Raw genomic sequence first — 27,261 nt, forward strand, 5'->3', positions numbered from 1 at the left:
TTAATTCTTTCTTCTAATTTTATTTTCTAAGTCTTTATTTCCCCATTTTTTTCTAAGTGTTTATTCCCCATTTTTTAATTTTTTCTAAGTATGTTTACCCCAGCTTTATTCTAATTTTATTTTCTAAGTGTTTATTCCCCCACTTTTTTTAATTTCATTTTGTAAGTGTATATACATTTTTTATGTTTTCCCCAGCTTTTTTCTTATCTTTTTTTCTAAGTGTTTATTCCCCCAGTTTTTTTCTCTAATTTTATTTTCCAAGTGTATTTTACAAAAATTAATTGCAAGTGTAAAATATTTTTGTGAACCTCTGGCTACACCAATCAACACTTCAATGTAATGCCAACAAAGTATGTTAAAGTTGAAATGTTTACCTGTAAATAAATTTTTTAAACTTGGATCATTACTTGCATTTTTTGATAGATAAAGACCAACATGTATACATTGAAAAACTTTTATTTTGAAAAACTTTGCAGAATGGATGAAGACACTCCCCTTGGCACCAGGTGGAAATCTGGAAAAAAAGGGGTCAATACAAAGTAAAACACCATTCACAAGGTCTTACCTTTTATTTTGAAAAACTTCACTGATAGGTTTTCGCGTAACCACCAGCACCGCGAAAAGGGGGGTGCCTGAGCCTATCTGTACATATGCAGGAAACCTGGTCCCCCTTGTGGAATTCTGGAAAAAAAAAAAAAAGGGGTCTATACACAAAGTTAAGTAAAACACTAATCACTAGGTCTTACCTTTTATTTTGAAAAACTTCACTGATAGGTTTTCGCGTAACCACCAGCACCGCGAAAAGGGGGGTGCCTGAGCCTATCTACATATGCAGGAAACCTGGTCCCCCTTGTGGAATTCTGGAAAATAAAAAAAAAGGGGTCAATACACAAAGTTAAGTAAAACACCAATCACAAGGTCTTACCTTTTATTTTGAAAAACTTCACTGATAGGTTTTCGCGTAACCACCAGCACCGCGAAAAGGGGGGTGCCTGAGCCTATCTGTACATATGCAGGAAACCTGGTCCCCCTTGTGGAATTCTGGAAAATAAAAAAAAAGGGGTCAATACACAAAGTTAAGTAAAACACTAATCGCTAGGTCTTACCTTTTATTTTGAAAAACTTCACTGATAGGTTTTCGCGTAACCACCAGCACCGCGAAAAGGGGGGTGCCTGAGCCTATCTGTACATATGCAGGAAACCTGGTCCCCCTTGTGGAATTCTGGAAAACAAAAAAAGAGGTCAAGGCACAATCAATTAAGTTACGTAAAAATTTGACCCCAAAAAAACCTGTTTTTAGCTTTTTTCTTCTATAAAACATCAAAAGGGTAACCATTATTCAGACACTGCAATATTAGACATACTCCTCCTGATTGTCGGGTTTTCTTTTTGTCTGCTGCAGAGACACTAAAAAATGATCTGTGTCTTTATAGGCCCCCATCCAGTCTATTTTTCATGTTTTCCTCCACAAACAAATAATCAGGATCTTGATGTGGTGGGAAATATAGAAAACACACTCGACAGAGGCCCACAAGGTACAAATTACATGAAAATAATAAATAAAATAAATCAAACTTCTGCCTTGAGTTTTTCAGTCAATTTCAAATCCATTCATTCTTAAAATAAATATCCAAAAAGCTTCCGTTTTTCTCTTATGCCGAGGAAAAAAATGTTTAAATGAGTCCAAAATGACACCTGCACTATTGCTGAATAAATGTCTCACTTAGGTTTTGTCAAAACCACATTTAAAACTAAAAATGAAACGGTCCAAGCGCCGAGGTCTTTAAGAAAGTTAACGGGGTAAAAGTATATAATCTATTTGAGTGCAGAGTTCCACTACATGGCAGAATTTTTTGTACCAATTATGGCATACGCAGTTATCTGGGTATGATGACAATTAGGCTTTTGTCGAGTCAATGATGATGACAAAGCCCATGTTTGATTATTATTTGTAAGTTCAAAAAGATGTGAAACTCACAAGCAGAAGCTACTCTTACACTTGCCACTATAGTATTTTTTTTTTAAATTAAATAGGGATGACACTACTTTAGTTTTTCATTTATCACAGACATGTCTGATCTACATTAACCGCGATAATCGAGGGGTTACTGTTTATTCCTTACAAGTCCACTAATGGCATTTGTGTGGGTGACTTATCCACAGGTTTTTGCTATTATAAAAACACCAAGCTAGTTAGTGTTTTCATTCAAAAGTTGAATGTATCATGATGAAAAACGAGCCAATTGCGCAAAGCCTTGAATACTGAACGCTGACGTTTAAATATTACACGGATAGAGAAAATCGGAACTATTTCAAAATGACTCACTTTGTTATGGCGTCGACAAGATGCCCCTTTCTGGTCGTTTAGTCCACATTCTTGATGTTTCCCAGCAGTCTGTGCTCGTTGAGGGACTGAAACACAAAATGGAATGATTTCTTTTTAAACAAAGAGCGATCGGTAACGCAATGTAGCCAATTTGTTTGCAAACATTTTGCGGTCTGCACACACATGGGGCTACATCACGTCAACGAATCATGCTCTTATCACTCTTACGACGAGAACTGGGGCTTCGAAATCCCCAAATGACAACGTACCGAATGTGCTGCATCGTCCTGTGAGAAGTTTGTCAGGCTTTCTTTGGCAAATCGTCACTTTTGAGCTGCTCTGCAGTGCACGCCCGTGCTGCTTCCTGGCTCATCAACCATTTTGGGTTTGACGTCGGCTATTTGAACTCTGACCTCGGCCACGCCTATTAAAAACAGACAAACAAAAAACATAAATTGTTTTCATAATAACGTGCGTTAGTCGGTGTGTGTGTGTGGGGGGGGGGTCTGTAAATGCTTTTTGGTTGGACTTTAATACTTAGGAAAAAAATACTTTGTTTTCATAATAACATGCATTAGTCAGTGGGTGGGGCGGAGGCGGGGCTGTAAATACGTGTTGATTGGGCATTCATACTTACAAAAACACATTGTTTCCATCATAACGTGCATTAGTTAGTGGGGGGAGCTGTAAATATTTTTTGGTTGGGCTTTAATCCTTTAAAATACAGTATTGCACATTATGAACATTGTGATGACATGCACTTTAGTGTTTGTTTTTTACTTCAGATGAGTGAACCACTACACGAATTGACCACGCTTTACCTTGTCATTATTGGAAGGTCTTGACTACAAATATATGGAAACAACTAAGGCAAAACGTTTTTCCCAACCGGGATTCGAACCCCACCTGCCCACAGAGTAGTCAGGTGAGTGAACCACTACACCACAAATTGGCTACACTTTCCTTTGTCAATATTGGAAGGTCTTGACTACAAATATATAGAAACAACTAAGAGAAAATGTTTCCCAACTGGGATTTGAACCCCAGCCTCCCACATGGCAGTCAGGGGAACAAACCTCTACCCCACAAATTGGCCACATGTTACTATGTCATTATTGGAAGGTCTTGACTACAAATATATAGAAACAACAGATTTCTGACCCTGGCAACAAATAATGGCTGAAATGTGATTGGTTAAATGCTTCAATATGAAAACACACATCTGGAAGCAGTGCAACCAGGGGGAAAGCAATGAACGGAAGCTAACAGACAATTTGGAATAATTTCATAAGTATTGATGGACAAAATATAAAATGGACATGGCGCCTTATAATCCAGTGTGCTTTATATATGGAAAAAAAATTAAATGTGTCATTCATTGAGGGTGCGCCTTATAATGCGGTGCGCCTTATAGTCGTGAAAATACGGCAAATTTCAGATTCAGAGAGGTTGGTGGCCATTTTTGGTCCACAAATTGACCTTTTGCCCACCCCTGTAATAGACAAAGCGATGGGTGTGTGCTTATTTGCGTCATGTGTTGGCACATTATAGAGGTCAAAGTTTATAGATTGGTGGAAATAATTTTTCATTTTAGTGCTACCTGCATTGTCAACCATATGGAGATAAAACTGCTTCAAATCTACTGGGCATTTTTTATGATGTCTTGTCAGTGTGTGGTTGGACGTGCCACATGATATATCTTGACTCGGTCAATCCTTCTCATGTTACGGCCCCCACAAGGCACTGCTTCATTTACACTTGAAATATTTATGTTCTTAATTTAACCCACCAGGGTACTCAGGTGTCCTTTCCTCCATCTTTGCTTCAAACCCCACCCCTTGAGTGTGATTGGCTAGCCCACTTACCCCCATGTGACAAGGTGATTCACTTGTGCCATCTGTTTCAGTTGACTTTTGGACTTGACTAAAGCACAAATGCAGTGATAAAGATAATGTTGGAATTCGGTCTACAAGATTAGACACACCTTTGGTGATTATATTTTCAGACAGACCTCTAAAAGACCCTTTTAAACATTTCAGACAGCCATCTGGTAGTACGCCCTTTTTATGACAAAGAAGGGGGTAATTTAATGGATTTTTGTTCAACTCCACACTACTTCTGCTTTATTTTCTCTTAAATCCGTTGTCGCAGGATTGTGAATCAAGATTCAGAGGGTAAAGATGTAACTGTCAGACATTAGCCAAGGTAGAAGGTTGTGCTATAAATAGTGGCTATGGTTATGAGACTAGTGTGGGAGGAGAGCGACCTCCCAAACATGGTCAAGTGTAGTCCAAATATAGCAGAGCAGCATTGAGTGTTTTTGACTAGATGTTGCAGCATGAGGGTGGTAAAGATAAAACCCACCCGTCATAAATGCTTGCACATTATGATGGTTTTACTAGGCCGAGCCAACATAGTCATTGGTGAAAGCCAACTCCCACCACCCTTAAAAAAAAGCCTGACACCCCAGTTACAGCATATTCCTGTTTCCTAGCAACCATCCAGTTCTCGCAGGAGTGGAGGCGTCATAGTTAAGTGCGAGTCTCCACTTAGCTGCAAGAGTACAGCATGGTGCACAAATGGCCCCGCTCCCAATGACAGTGCACGTGCAGATGCTTACAATCGTTTATTATTGACACATCAGTCTCATTAGCGGACAAAAATACAGATTACTTTGTCTATATTTGGAACCAAGCATAGAAATAAAAAGATTAAACAAAAAAGAATGACAAAAGGCATAATAAAGTTCATGGTTTTTATTTGAAAAAAAAAAAAAACTATAGCATGTACAACTTGGAATGAATGTAAACTGAACTCAGATGAAGAGCGGCAGTTTGCTGGTCCAAAACCTGCGGCGTGAACGCAGCGCACCACTCGCTCGTCTGAGTCGAGAAACAGAAGAAAAAGAAAAGTGAAGGCCAGTGATTCTCTCTTGCAAGAAAACAGGACAGACACTCCATCTCAGCGAAATAATGAAAACAAAATCTAAGAAAGAAAGCTCACCGTAAGACTCTTGAAGTCCCCCCCTCCTCCTTTAAAAGGGCAGGACACACAACTACTAAGATGGTCGTCCATATAACATAAAAAAAAGAACATGCCAAAACGTTTTTGTTTTTAGGTTTTTTTTGTACATATTTTAACTAGCATACGATTAAGTCCCATTCCACTTTGAGTCAGAACCTGGAATATTCTCTCTAAAACATTACAGGGTTCCTTTCCAAATACAAAAAAACTGTACCAAACCATCAAGAGGACAGCGTATAGTGGAATCAGCACGCTCTGGTAGCCCGGAGGAGGGTTGTTGGGGGGCTAGGGAAGGGTGGGGGTGTTTGTATGTGCTCTGGTCTCAAGCTTGCATGCACAAAGAACAAAAAAAGAGATATAGAGGAGATGGCCAGGCCGCACATTTAGCACGAGCAAATGGAACTGGACACCAACTTCTTTGTTTTAGTCTGAAAGTAGTCGTTACAGGGTGGATGTTATTATTTGTTCAGTACTGATGCTAAATTGATTTCCAGAGGAAGGAAGGAAGGAGGGAAGGGAAGGGAAGGATCACTAACCATCTTTTTCATGCAGATATTTTTTGTATATATTTTTTTTTAATATTTCCCTGCGTGGACAGAAGGATATTGTAATTCAACATTCAATTATTTTCTATACAGAAACAGTATGAATAAATGAACTTTTTCCCCAAGAGGTAAGTAAAACATTTGATTTTTTTTCTCTTTTTTTTTTCTTCTAAGAAGGGACAGATTGGGGCGGGCAAACTTCACTTGGCGGTCATCATCTGTACAAATTCTGCAGAAAGAAAGGGGGAAAAAAGTAAGAATCAGCAGGAATTCAAGAGCCATAAAAAAAATCTCTTGAATTGCTGGTATCTAAATTACTGAGTTGTATTCATGTGGATGAAAAATGTTTATATATCTATACAAACTGATTTTAAGCAACATTTGAATGAAATTATATGACAGCAGGGAAACACCAGGGGAGAACTACATGGATGAACAGTGCTTTGGAGCTTGCCAAAAAAGTAGGGCAATTCCCTTAATGGACATAATCAACAAAAGATGAGTGCAGTGTCTCGTGAATGACAAGGAGAAAACAACTGTTGATTTATTTTTGCAATAACTTATCGTTTTGTGCATCTAATAACCATGCGTGGCATGTTGTCAAGTGTGCTGCCGACCCACATTTATTAAAAAGACGAGTCTTACAATCCCTTACAATTGATGACAACAATTTTTTTTTTGATTATTTTATGTTTATGGCATAAAAGTAATTATCATACAAATACTAACCCTTTAGATCAGGGGTGTCAGACTCGAGTTGGTTCGCGGGCCACGTTAACGCGGACCAATTTAGATATAATATTTAGATTTTTTTAAATAAATGGATCTGGATTAAAATCCCTGAATATTCATTTTTTATATATCTAAAACAGTGTTTATTTTAGCTTTTTTTAAATATATTTTTAGATTTTACAAAATGATTTTTGAACTAAAAACACAGAAAAAATTGATTAAAAAATTACAATTATTGATTTAAAAGGGGGGAAAATCAGAAAATTTAATATACATCTATACTCTTCATTTTAATTTGATCCTAAAACAGAAAGTCGGCACTCATGATTTACTTTCCCGGGCCACACAAAATGATGCAGCGGGCCAGATTTGGCCCCCGGACCCCTACTTTGACACATGTGCTTTAGATAGAGGCCAAGGGACTATTTTTGGACATCAAATGTTGGCTCCAGCATGGCCTAAATTACTCAAAATGTGATATCCACAAGTATGGATAACAGGTCTCAATGATATCATTCATTAATTTACCATGCCGCTAATCTTCATGAGGGTCTGGAGCCTATCCCAGCTAATGGGCTATGGGCAGGGCACACCCTGAATTGGTTACTTGCAACCACAGGAGTGACATCATTAATAATAATTAATTACTGTGACCATTACAAATATTCATGAATGAATAAAATAATACCCAAGAATAAAATTAATAAAAGAAATAGACACTGGTTATAGGCAACAAAGAATACTCCCTCCATATTTTTTATTATGTTGCATGTATTTAAAGTTAACTGTGATTTAAAGGAGAGGGTTTACCTTCGTAGTTGACCTGCCCATCCCCGTCAATGTCTGCTTCTCTGATCATCTCGTCCACCTCCTCGTCTGTTAGCTTCTCGCCCAAGTTTGTCATGACGTGACGAAGCTCTGCGGCACTGATGTAGCCGTTTCCATCCTGCACAAAGGCATTATTATGGCAGTCCACCTTTTAATCAACATCCAATCCCCATAAAAAGTCAAAGCTCCCATTTTGATCAACATATTGTACATTTACCATACCTTGTCAAATACTCGGAAAGCCTCGCGGATCTCCTCCTCGCTGTCTGTGTCCTTCATTTTCCTTGCCATCATGGTTAAAAACTCCGGGAAGTCAATGGTTCCATTACCTGGAATGATCAAGGAGTCACCGCTTAATCCAAATGGCAATTGCATAAAAGCCAACTTAGCTAAGTAGATAACCGGGCCCGGTCGGCATTTAGCTGATGAAAAGCACCAAAATGAAGCCATTGATTCCATTGTTCTCGTCCCCATTTTTCTGTCTGACTTCTTATGTGCTGTACAGTGGTACCTCGTGATACAACAGCTCGTCATACAACATGCTCGTGTTACGCCGAAAAATTTCGATCGAATAATTCGCCCGCGATACGATCAAGGTGGCCATGACATGAGAGGCTGTTTATCATTGTAGCGCACTGTCTTTTTTTGCCACATCTCTTTCGTGTATAACTACTATATCTACGAGCACTGAACGATTTATTCAGACGAGTTTCGACCAGGAAACGCACAATGCGCATGCGCGGGCAAAAAGAGGGCTTTCTGGGTAATGAAGTATACCCGTGCACACAACACCGCCCAATTATAGTTATATTAAACACATTTTATTACTATTAAACCACTAGTTATGTGTTACTTTGTTAATAGATGGCGAATTAGATGAAATAAAACATTTTTTCCAATCCAATATCCTGTTTTTGGTGTTTTTTCAGAGGGTTGGAACGAATTAACGCCCCCACCCCTCTCTCTGTCCGTCTCTCTCTCTTCCCCCTTCGAAATGTGTCTAATTTTACTTCTATTAAACACATTTTATTACTATTAAACCACTAGTTATGTGTTACTTTGTTAATAGATGGCAAATTAGAAGAAATAAAACATTTTTTCCAATCCAATATCCTGTTTTGGTGTTTTTTCAGAGGGTTGGAAGGAATTAATTTGTTTTTAGTTCATTTCAATGGGAAATGTCCGCTCTAGTTACGAAAAGCTCGACATACGATCTCAGTCCCGGAACGGATTAAGATCGTATGTCGAGGTACCACTGTATTAATGTTTCCTCCCAACTTGAGGAAACCTGACATTGATTCGCTAGCATACATTTGTTTTTCCAATAAATGCATGTATGGAAGACTGAAAGCTGTTTTTGGTTGGGAAATTTTGGCAGGAGAGAGACTGTGTTTGTCTTTTTGGGGAAGCCCCGCAAAGATGCCGCATATGTTCCATACAACAGAGCGCAGCAGGATTCCAGGAGAAGGGGTGGGGGTTGCTTGGGGGAGACCCATAGCCACTCATCCATAATGTAGATGGAATGTACGCAGCTGGAAGAGCTGTGTAAATCAAGGATTCATAGACAAACCCAGGGACGTGGAGGAAGAATGACAAAATGGAGAAAGTATGAATGCGTTCAACCAGGGGATTTCTGAAACAAGCCTCTCAGATTTTTCGACATTTTAGAAGTGGACTTAATTCTGTGATTGCATTTTCAAATCTAATATAATGTTACATAAAAAAAAAAAGTTTATGCAGAATATTTATTTGACATGACTAATGGGAGGTTTTCAATGGATGTTAAGTTCTTTTAAATTACATTCAGATTATTAACTCATTTTATCAGGTAGATATTGTTAAGTTGATTAACTGGGATGGATAAAAGTACAAGGGCTATAATTCTGAACTGAACGTGGATACGATACATTGTGTCAAACGTTTGCGATCGTACTTGAAATCCCTTGACAAGAGGGCCCTGGCAACTTAGCTTAATTACTCACACTTGAGGTCTATTAGTTATAATGGTGAGTTCCAACTACTCAGACTGAAGTCCCATTTATTCATAATGTTAAATTCGGAGTGTTGTTTTGTTGACTTTTCTGTTGGTCTATGATTGATTGGGAAATAGTCTTTGTGTACAGACACTCCTCAACTTACGAACGCAATTGGTTCCGAGCGATTGTTCATAAGTTGAATTTGTTTGTAAGTTGATTTAGTGCTATATTTTGTATTATAATTTATGTTTAAGGCCTATATAAGTATATTGAAGGTTTATATAAGTGCATTTGTATGTTTAAGGCTTGTATAAGTAACACGCATTGGTTTGTACTGAAAAAAAAAACATTTAATAAAATGGAGAGAATATGTACAGTACTGTAGAGAGAGATAGATTTATGTATTAGAAACTGGCCAAAAGAAGCGACCTAATGACGATTGCACAGTTTTCTTCTTTTTTTCATCATAAATGATGCAGTAGCACTGTATGACATCATTCAATTGATTTGCAAACTTTGTGCAACGTTCAATATTTGGGTCCTGCTGCTCGATCTTTCTGTTTATAAATGGTACTGAATGTGCAACGCTCACCACTTTCTGACGCGCATCAAGCTTCGTTATTATTGCCACTCGTTTCAAATGAAATGGCTTGCCTCTTCCTTGCAACTCCCTCAATAGAAGCCTTTAGCTTTTTACCAACCATATTCAATATTGGATGCATGAGATATTTAATGATACAAATGAAAAAGGTTCTTTGCACACTGGAGATACATTCACGCACTTCCGCATTGCAACGAAGAAGGTAGATGCTGGGTGAGCTGAGCTCTCACAGCGCCAGGCGTCGGTATTAGCGGCGGAAAGGAGTACTACTCCGAAAAAGACGCGAAATACAAAATTGGACTTGCGAACATTTTTGGACTTAAACGCAATTTGCAGACATGTTCGTATGTACCGTTGTTCGTAAGTTGAATGTTCGTAAGTAGGGGAGCGTCTGTATTGTGTTTTGCTTTAAATCAACGGGGACAGCCCCGAATGCCTACAACACTCAATGCAAAAATGTAGCAAATTAATGGCTGAATTTTACAAGCTAAACAAGGGCACCCTATTCATTATCTTGCATGTTTAGTCAATGGTCACTACTGCAAATGAGAAGGCAAATTATAATAGCTTATCCCCATTGAAAACATTGTTTTAATGCAATAATTTTTATGTTACGAATCCCTTTCAAAACAAATTGAACAATTTTAGAACAAAAGCTTTTTTTGCAGGCTCCTGATATCAAAAGTAGCCATCATTCCATTTATTATGGATATGAAGCAATATGACAGCCTCATAATGCCCATCTGTTGCAAATCATGACAACTACAACACATGTAGTTCAAGACAAAGTCTTCGTTCAAAAGAAGTTAGCTTGACACAGCTGCCTTAAATGAACATGCGTTACGTAAACTTGCTAATGAAATATTGTTTCTGTGTGCTTTCAAAATTGAACAAATAAATAACCGGTCTGTGTTGAAATAAGTGATAGTGTGCTACTCCAGGCTGAAGGCTGCGACGTAAAAGCGTGCATGCCCTCTATTGGCTAATTCTAAATTTACAGGGACATTTTTTTTGGGGCACTTAATTAACCAACTGTGATATGATATCAAATTATGTACGTGGAGGGCACACGGTTGATTGGTCGCCGGTCTTTTGGTCGCCCGGAAGGTAAGTGATAATTACCATTTAAATCGTTGCTCAAATTCCCTAAATACAAACTGTGAATTACTATTTAGTCATACTTAATGCCCTATTAATTATTAGGCTAAAGAAAAGCTCCAAATTTCCCGGACTTTTATTGTTTTTTGTTGGAGAACTTGGTAAGACCCTGACGGACGTACCTTCCTAAGGGGACAACTCATGTACATACAAACTCTTATACACTCACACGTCGGCTCAGTGAAACTGCTCATGGCCATTGTTGGCTTTTTAATTGATGCGTAGACCGTGTTGTTTTACCTTGTTTTGTCGCCGGTCTTTTGGTCGCACGTTGCTGCGGTCGGGGCGACCAAAAGACGGCGACCAATCGACCGCACAGGGTGCTGAGAATGTCCCTACCAAATTTATTTGTGATTTATCGATCAATAATGGGAGAGGAATAGATGTGGGGTGATTGTCTACATACCCACAACAACAACACCGTGAGTGTCAAGTTGACAGGCTAAGAAAAAAAGTTGGGATGCTCGGAAACTTGTTTTGACTGGTGGCTGCAGGTTCAATGCTCTATTTTGGTTTTCATTGCCCTGCATGTATGTACGAGCACCAAAATCAATTTTCATGTCGTTGAAGTGAAGATGCAATTACGAAAAAACACTCGATGGGGAAAGGAATGACAAGGGTCACTTTCTGTTGAGAGGTTGATTTTACATGTTACAACGTATGATTAAAAACTCAATTAAAAAAGGTCTGATGGAATTACAGCTGAAGGTCGGGAACACTGAGGGCAAAGCACCCAGAGGGATTAGCCCTCGGGTGGGACAGACGGGCGAGGGGGATTGTGCAGATTAGACAATGACCGAGAACGCCTTGAGATAAAGAGCACAGCGGATGAAAATCTACACGCGTGTGTGCGTGTGAATAGGAGGAACAAAAAGGGATGCGGAAATATGATAGGGCAGATGGTGATCTTGTGGCCCAGGGTAACGAACCAAAGACCTGTTATCTAACACAGAAGAGACCCCGCAGCATCGAGATAACTCGCTATGTTCCAAGGGGAACAAAAGAAAAAGAGAGGAGGGAGGATCGAGGTGGGCCCTGGAGCAATCGATCTCCAAAAGGACCACAGTCGCAACGAGATGGATGCGAGGACCGATGTGAAAACTGGGAGGAAAAAGCGACAGATCATGGTGGGAAGGAAGCAGAGGTAAAAATGAGCGTCAAGGGAGAGGGGCGTAGGCGTTTGGAGATGGAGATGAGGGAGAAGCTAAGAGGAGAGGAGAGTGGAAGGAGTGAACCGAGTGGGAGATGGTGTGATTACACATAAGAGGCGTGCTGACGCAAACTATAGAAGGCTGAGGATTCTCTGTGTACTTGAAATGTGTGCTCATTGTTTTTCTCCTGCATCCCCAGCCTTTAATGAGGTCTTTTTGAGGACGCGTCATGACGAATCTCGGCTTTCATGTCAGAATGTTCAAAGACCGCCATTTTTAGAGTCAGGTTAAAAACACGGTTGCCATAAAGGTTGAGTACGTCAGAGGTGTGTGTGTGTGTGTATCTGTGGGCGCTATCAAACACAATAGTTTAATATGAAACTTGTTGTCACCATGAATTACACCAAAACGAAGGACTATTCTGTGAAATAAGCACTCCCGCCTTCTCCATTCAATTCAACGCTCTGCTTAAGCCTACTTGTTTGGTAAACAAAGATGATTTTCAATGGCCAGCTTACGTCTCGTGGCCACTGATGCGGGTACTGCATGTGCAAAGCAAAAGAGAGGCCTTATGTAACCACCTTTATTTTCCATTACTAGCTTCATTGCTGTCTGACCTAGATTGCATCAGCCAAGGGAAGCAGAGGCAGAACGAGAGGATGTTGGTGATGCGTGTGCTTTAAATGCTTGCTTGCCACTCTTGGGTGCATGTGGAAGAGTGGGGGGTGGGTACCTAGGACGATGACAGGATAGCTCGGATAGCTAGCTGGGAGCCAACCTGTTGCACAATTGATTTCCTCTCATCAATGTGGTCGCATTTATGAAATCCTATAAGCCGACGTAGCTCAGCTAGCTGGGCTCAAAATGTTCTCACGAGAATCTGGGTGAAAATCATGTGACAAGCACATCACTATTATGACTTGACCTGCAGTACATTTGAGTGGCATTGCATGAGTTATATGTGTACTACATTGTTAATCATATTTTGGAGTAGTTCAGTTCACGCTAATTTGCGGCATGAATTAAAATAGGATATCAACTAAAAATCTACCGCCACTCGATGATGTAGTGGTTCACTTGCCTGACTTCAGAGCGGGCAACCATGGGATCGATGCTAGCTCGGAAGCAGAGTGCGAATGGTTGTCTGTCTTTCTGTGCCCTACGGCTGACTGGCGACCAGTCTAGGGTGTAGTCTACCTTTCGCTCAGAGTCAGCTGGGATAGGCTCCAGCAACCCATGTGACGGTGATGACTAAATGAATAAACAAAAGTCTACACCTACGAGACTTCCTACCTCAAAATTCTTCTCATAATTTAAGTCTCAATGGTATTTCCCCTCCAAGTGCGGTCCTTACTTGAAATCAAAGGCGACTGAATTCTCCTTTGTACTGGGTAACTCCAACAGTTAACATATTCAAATATATTGGTCAAGGACAGCTCCCTTTTCTCTCTGTGCCCCTTAATCGTCACAAAGGAAGATTTCTGTACCTTTATGACTAATATTGTTCGCAAATGATGGGAGTTAAAGCAGATCTTTTGTTGGCACATATCACTCTTTACCACAATTTTTAAGTACAAGTAAAAGGGAGCCGGTGACCAAGTAACGTAAACAAACATTGAAGAATGCTGAATCTAATAGGCAGCTGCAAAGGCTTGCAATTTGCAGTTAATGAACTCCATTAAACAATGTCATCTGGACTTAATTTGGTGACACACATCTTCGCAAACTGTCCGCTTGACCTCGCTGACGGCCCGGGAGTGCTTTATTCTAGCCATAAGACACATTTAAATCAGAAATAAAAAGTCATGGATAGCCTATCACACATTATAGCCTCATCCACTTACCGTCAGCGTCAACCTCATTGATCATGTCTTGCAGTTCAGCCTCCGTGGGGTTCTGTCCAAGCGACCTCATAACAGTACCGAGTTCTTTGGTGGTGATGGTGCCGTCGCCATCCTTGTCGAATAAGGAGAAAGCCTCCTTGAACTCTGGTGAGGGCAGAAGTATGACAATGTTAGGCAATGATAAGAACATAATAGGGATCTCTTAAGATAGACAGATAGGGTACGCGGGTTTCTTAAACTGTTGATGAGTGAGTGAATATATTTGATGATTTCTTTTATTGAGACTTAAAACTTTAACCCCCTTTAGCAAAAGATAATTTTCCACAGATGCATGATGGCGGAAAAAAAAACCAATGCAGTATTCATAATCACAGTTTAAGCTGACAACAAGGCAAAATGAATGTAATGAAAGCCAATGTCTGAGTTCTGAAGTTGGGAGTTTTAATCCAGGCTCTGACCTGCCTGTCCCAAGTTTGAATGTTTTGTTTTCCCCCTCCCCATATCCTTTGCAAACCTTATACTATACAAAACAGGAGTTAGGTACTAGTTAGGAATGCACCCTCCCATTTGCCCAGTCAGAAAGAACAGACTCCAGTGGGGGCGCCAAAATCTTAGCGAGGATAAGTAGTATAAAAAAAATCATCAATGGCTATGGCTTAACTGGTATAACTCCTGCAAATTCTTATGACATTAAATTCCATTCTTTATGCAAAACATCCTCTTCCAGGGTAGAGAAAAGCCCTTCATTATGCATTCTTTATTGTATTCTGAGGAAATAAAAACAAATTATGTAAGCGTCATTGAATAAAATAAAATGTTGCTGTTCATACCTGCAATCTGCTCCTCTGTTAGTTGGTCAGCCTGTTTAAGGAGGAAAAAGAAAGAAAAGAGTGAGCGAGGGTGGCAAACAAACAAGTCACTCTGTACGCACATTTTCCAAACTCCCAGATGTACCAGTCATCACATTCCACATCATCCCTACCCACCGATCAACACACGTTTCAACACTGGAGACTGTGTTCAGGGCTCTATGGCCCTGAGCTAGGCCTAAAATAGAAAGCACTCATGGGGGATGCTGATTTCCAAACTACAATAAATTAACAAGCTCCCAATGCTCTATCAATAATTCACAATATAGTCCAAATTGCAACTTTGCCACTCCGCTCTCCCCTTTTTTTGATCTAACTGGACTAAATTGATTTAATTTCTATCACACCTTAACGAATTTACGAGCCCATCTCATTTCCTGGTCACAGTTTGATTGCTGTGAAAGCAATCACACACATTTTTTAGATGACACTACTTAAGTGTGAATCTGTGAGACATGTTCACAGATTTGGAAAAGCTCACTAGAGCCACAAACTAGTCTGTTTTCGGAAAACAATGCTTTGAGAGGGTCTAAGAAACAGGTCATCATGGATTCTGGGTTGTTATTACTACTAGTTTGATAACACCTGCAATAAAAAAAAATGTTGGCCAACGAAAAAGGATCCCAGACAATTATAAAGTACCACAAATGTGCGCATGCGGATACATACACCTCTGAACGGCAATCTTCCTTGACACCAAAACTTTCCATTCCCATGACTCCAGTGAATTAGTCACAGTTACCAGTTCTGCCTCCAAGCCAATTCCCATAGAGGTTTGGTCCCCTTAAATGTGTGTACCTGCAAATTAGTTCCAGATACAGATGCACATTAAGGTCATCAGTAAATCCCAGAGATGCGGAAAAACAATCAATGTTTGGAGCTATTTTTCGAGCAAGTAAATGAGCAAAATAGAGCCTGGTTGCCGTGTAATATATTGGCAGACATGAAAACAATTAAGTTGCAGCAGTTGATGAAAAACATGTTGCAATGGCTAGTTGGACCCAGCAGAGGCACTGTGGTTTCACTCTTAACTACTAGTTTTCTGTCTATTGATGAACAACAAGTTAACATGATTATTTTCCCAAAAATCAACTCTCATTAATATGATTGTCAATATGAATGACAAAAAAGCTATGCGAGTGTCATCCCTTTTTCTCATCAATAGCGTAACATCACAATATATATTTTCTGACCCTGACCATCTCTGATTAAAAAATAACCGATAAACAGATCTCTGCAATTAGCGACAAATTGTTTGAATCCAGAGTAATGGCTGCAATGCCAAAATATCATTAAAAAAAATGGTAGCACAACAAGACTAATAGATTAGTGTGCATAACAAGACTAATAGATTTATGTCTGACTCAGCATTTATGCAATGCCCAGTTGCACTTATAACTAAGCAATATGCAAAACAAAATGCCTTTCCTCCTGATTTGAGGCGCAAACAGCAGGCAAATCGATGGAGCAGTCAAGGATATGAATACCCTCAGAGGCACTCATAAGATTAGCAGACATGATCCAATAACCTCTTGCAAACACTGCTTCCCTTTCTACTTCCTTCCTGCCTCTATTCTGTGACAAAAAAGGAAATGCCGAGACGCAAACGCATTGACTGATGTCACCGAGCTTGACTCACGTTCATTGTCTTGGCATTTTTGCTACATCTTGTTTTTTTTTACCCACTTGTGATTTATTTTCACAGCATTCTAAAGTAGTTCTCCTTGATAGAGGAAAAAAAAACTTCATTTGATGCCCTTTTACATCCATTCATTTTTAATTGTGACATCAAAACAATTGTAAAAATGATGTTTAATTCAACATTAAATTGTCAAGTTAACAATTATAGGAAAAAATCCTTTGATAAAAGCGTAGCAAAGGAGAGACGCTCGAGGGCATAATATTTCTGGAAAATGCTTATTAATAACAATAACTATCACCCAAGCAAGATGCAATCAATTATGTACTTACCGTTAACTGGAGATGTGAAAGTCCATGAAGATGGTGACAAAAATATAGTTTATCTACTAGGTGAGTTTCTTTGCAACAACATTAAATACAGCCGACTTAAAATCTTCAGTCCATACCAGTGGTATCGAACACGCGGCTCCTGGGCCACATGCGGCTCTTTGCTTCTTATCATGTTTTGTATATGCTGTGGCTCTTTGCCTCATTTAATCTTTGTCTTATTTTTATTCTCTTAAAACACCCGAATTCATCAGGGCCCTTAAAAACTAACAATAAATTCATTTTTTTTTTTTAAATGGCAGATTTGATTTTTTAAATGCCGCTTCTCACATAAAGGTGTGGATCTTTGACTCTCACAGTTTAAAATTTTGGCTCTTTGTCTCTAACTGGTCTATAACTTCAACCATATTGCACTGAGAACCTAGGATATATGTGTACCATTTTCTGATGCAGCAATACATTTCATGGTGTCTAGTGGCGATTTTAACTACATGATGTGGAATGAAAGTTTAACCATATTAAAAGGCATTTTACAGTATGATTCCCCTGCTGGATACCCTCTGATATTGCTGCAACTGCTGTGCCTCCCTGAGTGGACGAGTGGACTGAGTGAGTCACTGCTATGATCTCCTCCCTTGGATTCTGTCCAAGCTGTCAGGTCTTCAAAAGTGCTGCAGCCACCAGGCCCATCCCTTTTGCTTCTCATTTTCCCTCTGACTAGTCCTCAGCTCACAGAAATCCCTCCTCTTTTGCTTATTTCCGCTTCTTTTTCCCCTCCACTAGCTGCCCGGAGGAAACTCCCCGTGATTCACAGTCTGCCGACTGCAGTTTGTATGCTTGGTAACTGAAAGGGCGGGGGGCATTGGGACGGCGGGCTGGCACGAGTGGGTCAGCCACACCCACCGTTGCCCGAGCAGCCGGCCCCACAGCACTGCAGCAGGCTAGAGGTAGTTCACTGGGCCAGAAGGAGCCACTCATGTTTCACACTTGCCCTCTCATATGATCGCACAGGCTACACGTGGTTAGGTCAAATGGTATAAATGAATCTTTTAACAACGCTAACATGTCCCTGTTGTCAAGTCATTATTCACCAAGTGAAAGGTGCCAAACTAGCTGTCACTCTGGCAGATGGGTGTAACACACACATACACACACTCCATTCATTCTGACACCAGCTCCAAACACTGTCAGCGTGACCCACACACACATGCTCTTTGTAAGGAAGCTATGGGCTCAACAAAAGACAGTGAAGCCTTCGCGACTGAATCTCGGGGAGAGGAGGGGGGGAATAGATGGGATGGAAGTAAACAACACCAGCTTCCCCACACCCTGCGGACAAGGATGGTCCACCATATGGCCACAGAGGCCGTAGGTGGGCCGGGTACTCCTCCGCACCACTCACACACCAAGTTACATGGGACATGGCAATGTGTTAGCCACTAAGCGTGTAAATTATTCACCATGGTGGATCAGATGTCGTTCAAGTTACAAAACATGCATCGGGAAACAAGAGCAAAGCAGAAATGAGATCATGCCTCAGTGTGGTCAATACTCGCACCGCAGTGGGGGGCTGTTTACACTCCAGTGGGCGTACTGATGCAGACAAGGGGCTTAAAGTTTAAGGGAAGCAGGCAATAACAATCCACACGCTAGTTTACTGTGCTGCATTGCAACATGAAGCTGCATCAGAGCCAATAACTGAAATAGGACTTATCTCCACACTAGAACATCTTAGATTGTTCTCCTTCACTGCCATTGACGGTACCAGATATCAAATGCATTTGAACCGGAGTGGCTGGCTTTCAAAAATCATATTTCAGCGCCAGTGTCGACAGTAGACGTCCAATCCATTTGGACTGGGACCATCACGTAAGTACCAGTCGCTCCCAGTCCAGATGAATTGAATGTGTATCATCAAGGAGTTGGTTTATGAAAAATGTTCAAGTAATTAGAAGAGTGGTAGTCACCTGTTTCTTTATTTTCGGTGTGGTAAGTATTAATTTGAGAAAGTTACAAAAATGCTCAATGTTTTAACCAAATCTGGTTAACCAGTCCCCTCAATGACAGACAATGAGTTGAACGTTTAACCCTGATCAAGAGGAATAAGGTGCCATTACAATACATTTGCCATTTATACTTTGGTACCTTAGGAAAATTATTAACAGACCTTAGGGAAATTATTAACAGCTCTTAATATTTCTCTGCATCAAGATATCCCATGATTCCAAACAGTGTCTTTGATTGGTTGATTTATGCTAAAGTCACCAAAGAAGGACAATGTTGAATACTTTTACAAAATTAAATAGCATTGCTGTTTACGGGGAACATTTCCATTAGCAGTTTGAACACATCACCTTGCAATTCTATCATATTTTCAAATACTGTACTCACAAATGACTACTAGTCCCAGCAAATTGACAGACAGGCTATATAGACGTTCAAAGCAAAATAGGTATAAAATAGCATATTTGGAAAAAAGGCACATCGTAACCACTAGCAGATATAACACAAAATATTCTTCAATGAATTCTGAAATGCAGTTACACCATAACCGCATATTATTTCACCATTAATGACACTAGTGCCATCTCCCCATCATGGCATGGCACAGCTAGGCCTCGAGGAGAAAAAATAGAACCAGGAGAAAAAGACTCCTTGGGCAAAGTTGCACGGAATAAAAAAAGAAGGCCATCTACAACACTTCCTACATGTCCTAAAAGAGAAAAATGTCAGCGTGTGCCTCGGAATAGCGGCAAGGTAGGCGTCCCTACACGCCTGCGCTTCTCAGGCGGTTTGTGGTATGGGACTCGTGGATCTATGGTTATACAATTAAACCGTAATAACTCCATTTTGAATTCGATTTATTATCTTCGTCTAAACGCTGATCTAATTAATATACAACACGCAGAGGGGGAAGCGTCTCCCTGTTAGCGTTATGGCCCCTTAAAATTGCGCAGTTGAGAAGAAATGCGCTTTGAAATTTATATCTTCGATCGATTCACGAAAAACAAGGAACCAGATAATTATTAGAAACATCCATAAATGTGATCATTAAATCAACTGGGCGTACACAATAGCGTTTTAGCGGGCGTTTTCCGCCTCTCCGCATACATGACCATAAGGATCAAATGAATGGAATCGGTTGGTTTACAATTTATGTAGCTGAAGCTGGCTATCAGATCCCATTAAATGCAGTTGTCTATTTCTAAAGAAAAGAAAAATGAATGACATTACATACCATGTCGGATGGATTGTGTGCTTGTCGGTGTGTGGAGGCAGACCAGGAATGTGCTCGTCCCTTAGATGGAGCTCCACTGGCGGGTGAACGCGTGTATATTGCCGCGGCGAGAAAGGGGGGGATTGCACTATGTATCCCTCCGCCAACACGCGTACTGATCACTCACTTCCTGCTTTCACGTCTATGCCGTTTATTCAAAGTAATACTCCGTGTAATATTTGATGCAAATTCATATTTCTTTGACCCACTATCAATGTATAGACATGAGATATATAATGCTAGGGTGGTATTATGTAGTTGAACCAAGCAAACCCGTTTTCATAAAGTAATAAGCACTTTCTAACTCTAGTTATAGTTTGACTACCTGCTAGCAAACGAGAGCAATAATGGTTGAAACTTGTGGATAAGTATTATAGATATATTCCTAATTTTGTTTTGAGTTGCAAAAGTTCAGAAATAAGTTATGGTAATTCATTGCAAAATATACGATATGAAGGAATACAAAACTTGAGTTGATTTCGACAAAACTTAATATTTTGTTTCCGAAATTCAAGGAATATCATCGTTTGTTTGCTCACAGAAAGGCAATCAAAATGCATTGCCAATTATTTCTCTAACAAAACAAAAAACACTCAAATGCATTAAATGATAATAGATAATTGCATGAATTATTAAAATAATCTTTCAACCTAGGCAGACACTATTTTAGCTTAAGCTGTACTGTCTTCTTAATAATTGAAATACTAGTGCCCCAGCTAAAGCACTATATTTTGCTTCCGCGTAGGGATCTCGCTGGTGTAAGAAGTGCTATGGCTGAAGCTGGAGAATTTGCGGTACCCGGCATTGTGAAGTCGCTTCTGATTGGCTACTTTAGACCCGCAATATTATACTCTATGTGTCGGTCCTTCTGATTGGTCACACGGGACCTGCATTGCACCAGGCAAAGGCGCTTGATGGGAATATAATAAACATAAATTTAGAAAAGTTGAAAAGTAATGTACCGTTTAGCAGCGCTCTGCCAACGCTTCATTTTCTAATCCCCTGACATTATGACGAGGGATATAAAATCGTAATTATTTTTCATTGGTGCATAGAAAATGATATGGCAAAGTGCAGATTTACTATTGGCTGCCACAAGTGTGTCAGGCCCAAGTAAAATTGACAACTCTCTTTGGGCCCAGCAAGCCACTTTTTACATTTTGCCTATGTCGTGTGTATATGGGAACAAAGAACTATAACTCATTTCCTGTGGTGCAGTAGTTGTTAAAACAGTGTTGACATATAGTTCCTAACGTCCCAATTGACTTGAAGTCACGTCTGTCACAGACTTTGGATTGACTCAAAAGCGGCACATAGTGGCCAGAGAGGAGAATTACTCATACGTCTCAATTAAAAGCAGGGTGGGAATAATTATGAAATTATTTCTGGGATGTATGTTTTTACTTATGTACAATGCAACTGCATGATCTGTTGAATACTACTAAATGTTGGTCTGCAATGTCACACTACACGGTATATTTCACAATATTTTTTTGTTTCTGTTTGTCCAGGTTTATTCAGACACTGTTGACACCCATGGGGAGGGTGCGTGTTGGCCAGAGGAAGAACTAGTGATTACCGTTTTGATGAATATATAATATATATGTATATATATTCTCAGATATTTACTGCATGGGAGCGCTTACTCTTGAGCATAGAAATACATGACTCCACATCAAGAGGAATGAAGTCAGTTGCTGTTCTATTGCATTTTGTCATTTTAGCTGGATTTACAGAACTGTCCTGTAATCATCTAACTGCTGATTAAAATCCGACATCAGATTCAATTCAGATTACAGTGGTACCAGATATTTACTAAGCACGCCATCCAAATTTATAATTTGACTTTCCCCCCATTTTACACAGCGATGTTAACACAAGATTTAGTTCTTTGATTGTGTTGTGGAAGCAGGAAGTAGATCATTGACAGTTTTCCTCTTGAAATATTGTTTGCAGGTGGTATCCGAGTCCTTCACAGGGAAATTGGAAGTCATACAATGTAATATTCAGAGAGAAAAATTAATATGGAAATAATTATGTGATTCCTGCTGATAAAACTTTGATAAGAATGACTAGTTTTAAATTAAAACTAATGCAAAAAGTGTGCCGCAGCTCAAAAGCGGTTAGGAAACACTGGTGTAGAGTGTATAAAGTACTAGAAGTTTTGAATTGTAATTATAATAACATCACATGAGTTTAGAGATATTCTTTTTGTATTCATATCTGAAACAAAGAACCTAGATAGAGGGAAACAATGGGGACAGAACATGCACAAAATATAACAAAATTCTTTTTTGGGGCGACAAACAACTGATGCCTCCACTCTTTTGAACGGTGATGTATAAAGGTGGGGTGGGGGGGAACACTGAAAAGTTGAGAGACTAGAGGTAGAGCCCCTCCGGTGTGCCTTCTTGCTTCTTGTACAATACGTTTTCCTTGGACTTCTTGAAATCCTCATTGGTGACTTTCATGCGGCGCTCTCGCAGTGCCATGAGGCCTGCCTCTGTGCAGATGGCCTGTAGCACACAAGGGTGGTACCGGAAAAAGAAAATTTTAAGTTTGCAAAGCCATTTGATGAATATGGGAATCAAGAGTAGTGGAAACACGTTAGTCGACTTTGGATTGATAATTTAGTTTCCAGGGTTTCCCAGGCAACGAAATATCCACATGTAATTTTCTTAGAAGGCGTGTGAGTGCGGTTGACAAAATTGCTCTGAGAATACTACAAAAAGAAGAGAGTGTCTATGTTGAACTAACCTTAATGTCTGCTCCCGAAAGATCGTCTTTTGCCAGAATTAGGTCATCGAGGGTGACGTCGTCAGCGACTGTCATGCGGCTTGTGTGAATCTGGAAAATCCTTCTTTTGGTCTTCTCGTCGGGCAGGGGGAACTCAATCTTTCGGTCAATTCTCCCTGAGAAGGTCATAGGCAAAAAAAAGACAAGAAGCACAGATAAATAACAAGTATCTAATTAAATGAAAGATCATTAAAAATGATTTACACAGAGGCATACTTACCAGGTCTAATTAGGGCTGGATCTAAAGTTTCTATCCGATTGGTGGCCATGATAACTTTGACATCTCCCCGCGAATCGAAGCCGTCCAGCTGGTTGAGTAACTCCAACATGGTCCTTTGAATTTCCCTTTCACCACCAGAATTGGAGTCATACCTGCACGACATATGGACACGTCAGTTAACGGCCATTCTGTTCTGACTGGGAATTGCAAAAGGACCATCTTTGCACCTCTTTGTCCCGATGGCATCAATTTCATCTATGAAGACAATGGAGGGCGCGTGTTCCTCTGCCACCCTAAAGAGCTCTCGTACCAGTTTGGGCCCATCTCCCAGGTACTTCTGGATGAGCTCGGAGCCCACCACACGCAGGAAGGTGGCAGATGTTTGATTGGCTACAGCCTTGGCTAGCAGTGTTTTACCTGTTGAGCACAGATGTCATGGTAGAAATAGGACAATGAAAGATCAGAATAATCGATGGATGCATTACATTTCCATCCAATACATTTGGATTTTTGTTTGCAGTAAATTTAAGAGTGATTAAACTAAAGTAATGGTGCCGTGTCAATCTTTACTTTTTAAGTGAGTTCAATTTCCTAGTTTAAAAGCCCCACAATAGTCCAGGTTAAAACATTGCACTCTTTAAATGCAGAATAAGGCTGTCACTATTTTCAGCAAGTTGGGTAACACAAGTAGTGAGACTGTTAAAATTAAGTTTCAACAAAGCCTTTGGGGACTCAATAATTAAGGTGTATTAAAAGTGTAACCTGTTAAGTGACTTAATATGTAAATTGTCTCCTGGGAAATAGACTTGTGCATTAACATGCAATTTACTAGGGTTAGGGAATAAACTGTGCAGCAAATAGCCAATAAAATTGAGCATTAAAAGCTCCACAAACTATATTTAATTATGCTACAAGCCAGTTAAAATCATATCATTTAATATACTATAACATTACCTGTTCAAATACGGTAGTTTACAGATTATTTTGTGAAATGTACCTCTTTGCATCTTCATGCAGTGAAGACACTCAATACATGCTTGCTAACAAGCTACCTACTAACTAATGCAAGAAATTTATTTTAGCCATTCGAGTTAGTCAGCAGAAAGAAGCCACAAGATGACACTAAAACCCCGAAAAAGACGTATTTTCTATAAGATCGGAGTTTGGCACCATCTTGTGGCCTTCTTCAGTAATGAAAAATTGCTGAAAGTGTTCCCTAAAGTAGTTTGAGATTTATCTCGTGCTATAACCAATAAAAACAAAGAGCAAAAAAATAAGGTTATTGGATACCAGTCCTTTCCAAGCTTTATTAGCTATTATATATTATTTATGCTAAGAAAAAGCAAAGTTACAATAATGAACAATACTTGAAGTGGAAATTATGTTGTCTTAATGTATTACTAGTACAATATAATACTCGCAGAAAACCATTACTTTGTTTATGAATCGAAACATCCAGGTTCCCCCGATCATCTAAGAAACTTGCGTACATTTCTGGCATAGCAAGAGCCGCAAAGATGCATTTAATAAATGCATACTATTGTTGGATAATTGCACTTAGTGATATCTAAGAGCACGTACCATTGCACCCTATTTAGGAATTACTACTGTATGTACTCACCTGTGCCAGGTGGGCCATAGAGGATTACCCCTTTGGGGGGCTTTATGCCCATTTCCTCATAATACTCTGGATGTGTAAGAGGAAGCTCCACTGACTCCTGCAAGATTATAAGATAACCACATAATTAATGGGGTCAATATACACAAAATCTTAAGTATTTGTATTTAACTGATGTGACTTAATACTTTTATCTCCTGGATCTGATTGTCCAGACCCCCAATGTCTGCGTAAGTTTCTTGAGGGGCCTTTTCCACCTTCATCACAGTCACCAAGGGATCAGTATCATCCATTAGCACTCCGATCACAGCATGAACCTGAAGGATAAACAAAAGTTAGAAAAAGTATGATGATAATAAATGATGGAGAATTACCAAACAATACCTTATGGTTGAGCAGGACTGAGCAGCCTGGCTCCAGAAGATCTTTATCCACAAAGGACAAGATGCTGACATAATGTTCTGATCCAACTGAAGTGGATACAATAGCATGGTTGTCATCAATGATCTCTTCCAGAGTGCCCACGGACATGGGGGTCCCTCGCAGGTCATCTACTTTGGACCTTTCCTCCTGTTATGCAAAGTTATACAAAGACAAATCTTTAATGCTACAGACTAAAGAGTGTGGATTTAGAAGTACAAACACATCTAATCAGCCAATTCCCATGTATTTCTTTTTTTCCTCATCAATACATCCACATGAATGACCAACCTCCTGTTTTTCTTCCAGCGGTTTCATTTGTTCCTGGTTTCTGATGAACTCTTCCTCCATTAGAAGGTAGTCCTTAATCCGTTCTTGTTTCAGCAACTTCAGACGGCACTGAGTGTGAGGGGTAACTTAAAAAAAACAATTAAATAGAATTTAGTTCACATCTGTTTCATGACAGCATAATATTGATTTTCATTCCATGTTTTTTCCAGGTGCTCAGGGTGAATGTTTCCTTTGTTACCATATACTATAATACACAATTGACAATTAGTTTCAAATGAAAATATTATATTTTTGTTGAAAAAATATTTTAATTTGCCAAAAATGAATGCACACTCACAAAAGTTTAGCAAAGGTTAATTTCTGAAAAGTAATTACCTAGTCTAATTTTATGTCATCTTAATTTACCCTGATTGACGACTTCATCACAATGTTATGGTTTTATTTGCTTACCTAATGGTAGTTTACTGGCAGCATCTGGCCCTTTTGTCTTCTTCTTTTTCTTTCCAACTCTGGTAGGTATTGGGGGTTCATATTTCTTTTTCTTATCCTGGAAAAAAGGGACACATTTTCGAGTCTTTTCAAAACTTTTGAAATTAGAGAAAAAAATGAAGTCATTTTTTTTAGAAGTGTAGATTTAATATTTACATCAGCCTATCAGGTAGCTACTATTTGATGAAAACATGCAAATAATAACATCAACACTGCCTGTGTGGAACACTTGTCATCCAATAGAAAAAACAGGTTAGCATGAGCTAAATCGTGCTATGGAATCTTACCTTATCATCCTTTTTGCCTCCACCCGGACCGTGACCGCCACTCTGGCTTTGACCCTTGAGTAATCAGACATGTATTAGAAAAGTGTCAAATGTGTATATATGTACTTTACATACTTTTATTTGATCGGTCGACAGTTTTGATTTTCGCTCGCATGGCCCACATACAGCGGCGGTGTTATTGAAAATAGACGTGTACAACGCAGAAGAAAATATCGCTATAAAGAGCGCCAACCATTAATATAATCAATCATTTTACATGGGGTATTATTTTTTTGTCATCTTAAGAGATTCGGCATCACTGAGGAGAGCTGACAGCAAAGCAAAAGCTAACGCTATTAGCTAACGTCGGAAGTAGTCATTTAATGTGGGGATTTTCGAGAAAATTACAAATTCAATTCATTCAGTGGAAACGGTATATTAAATACAAGTGTGTGGATTGATGTGTTTACAAGACATAGAGTAACACGCATTACAGTATGATAACGCTTAGGAGACGCAAAGAAAATTGCTTGCTCACTTACCATTGTTTCTCGTCGCTTTGTAATGACGTCAAAAAACACCGCCGGCCGCTAACTTCATCTGCTCTTTGAGTCGCCCTTCAAATCATGCAATGGGACACTAGCGCCCCCTGTAGCCGAAATAAAGTAACAGTCACATTTTACCTCGTTTCTTGTTCGCGTTCCCCCAATTATAAGTGTTTAATACGTGTTGTGTTAAAAGTATACAATGCCTTATAACGTACAGCACAATCATACACTGCAGTATCTGCACAGACACGTTTGTACATTTTATCTCATGGATCGTGATCTATATTGTAGTCCAAAAATACTGCAAATTGTAG

The 27,261-nt window shown here is 39.5% G+C and overlaps 2 protein-coding genes across 2 annotated transcripts; both read right to left on the reverse strand.

Annotated features, from left to right (window-relative positions):
* Nucleotides 1–5,067: 5,067 nt before the first annotated feature.
* LOC144064372 (calmodulin-1) lies at nt 5,068–20,398 on the reverse strand. The gene is made up of 6 exons (XM_077586853.1): nt 20,261–20,398; nt 15,016–15,046; nt 14,186–14,329; nt 7,678–7,784; nt 7,438–7,573; nt 5,068–6,124 (listed from the first exon to the last, which is right to left on the reverse strand). The coding sequence occupies exons 1-6, from the start codon at nt 20,261–20,263 to the stop codon at nt 6,096–6,098; spliced, it is 450 nt and encodes a 149-aa protein (XP_077442979.1). The 5' UTR covers nt 20,264–20,398; the 3' UTR covers nt 5,068–6,095.
* Nucleotides 20,399–21,984: 1,586 nt separating this feature from the next.
* On the reverse strand, nt 21,985–27,057 carry LOC144064733 (26S proteasome regulatory subunit 4). Its single transcript, XM_077587474.1, has 11 exons — nt 26,942–27,057; nt 26,421–26,474; nt 26,095–26,191; nt 25,645–25,769; nt 25,318–25,503; nt 25,122–25,250; nt 24,937–25,033; nt 23,543–23,732; nt 23,316–23,467; nt 23,057–23,211; nt 21,985–22,815 (listed from the first exon to the last, which is right to left on the reverse strand). Exons 1-11 carry the CDS (start codon nt 26,942–26,944, stop codon nt 22,681–22,683), a joined length of 1,323 nt encoding a protein of 440 aa, XP_077443600.1. The 5' UTR covers nt 26,945–27,057; the 3' UTR covers nt 21,985–22,680.
* Between the last annotated feature and the right edge of the window lie 204 nt (nt 27,058–27,261).

The sequence above is a fragment of the Stigmatopora argus genome, chromosome 19 (genome assembly GCF_051989625.1).
Source record: "Stigmatopora argus isolate UIUO_Sarg chromosome 19, RoL_Sarg_1.0, whole genome shotgun sequence".
Classification (NCBI taxonomy): domain Eukaryota; kingdom Metazoa; phylum Chordata; class Actinopteri; order Syngnathiformes; family Syngnathidae; genus Stigmatopora; species Stigmatopora argus.

Bases quoted from the DNA above. Each gene is read 5' to 3' on its own strand.
- LOC144064372 (XM_077586853.1), bottom strand. The intron at 14,330-15,015 runs GTATGAACAGCA...TGCCCTCACCAG, and splicing joins AACAGAGGAGCAGATTGCAG to AGTTCAAGGAGGCTTTCTCC. The intron at 7,785-14,185 runs GTAAGTGGATGA...TGATCATTCCAG, and splicing joins CAATGAGGTTGACGCTGACG to GTAATGGAACCATTGACTTC.
- LOC144064733 (XM_077587474.1), bottom strand. The intron at 25,251-25,317 runs GTATTGTTTGGT...TTTATCCTTCAG, and splicing joins CAGTCCTGCTCAACCATAAG to GTTCATGCTGTGATCGGAGT. The intron at 23,733-24,936 runs GTGAGTACATAC...TGTGCTCAACAG, and splicing joins CTATGGCCCACCTGGCACAG to GTAAAACACTGCTAGCCAAG.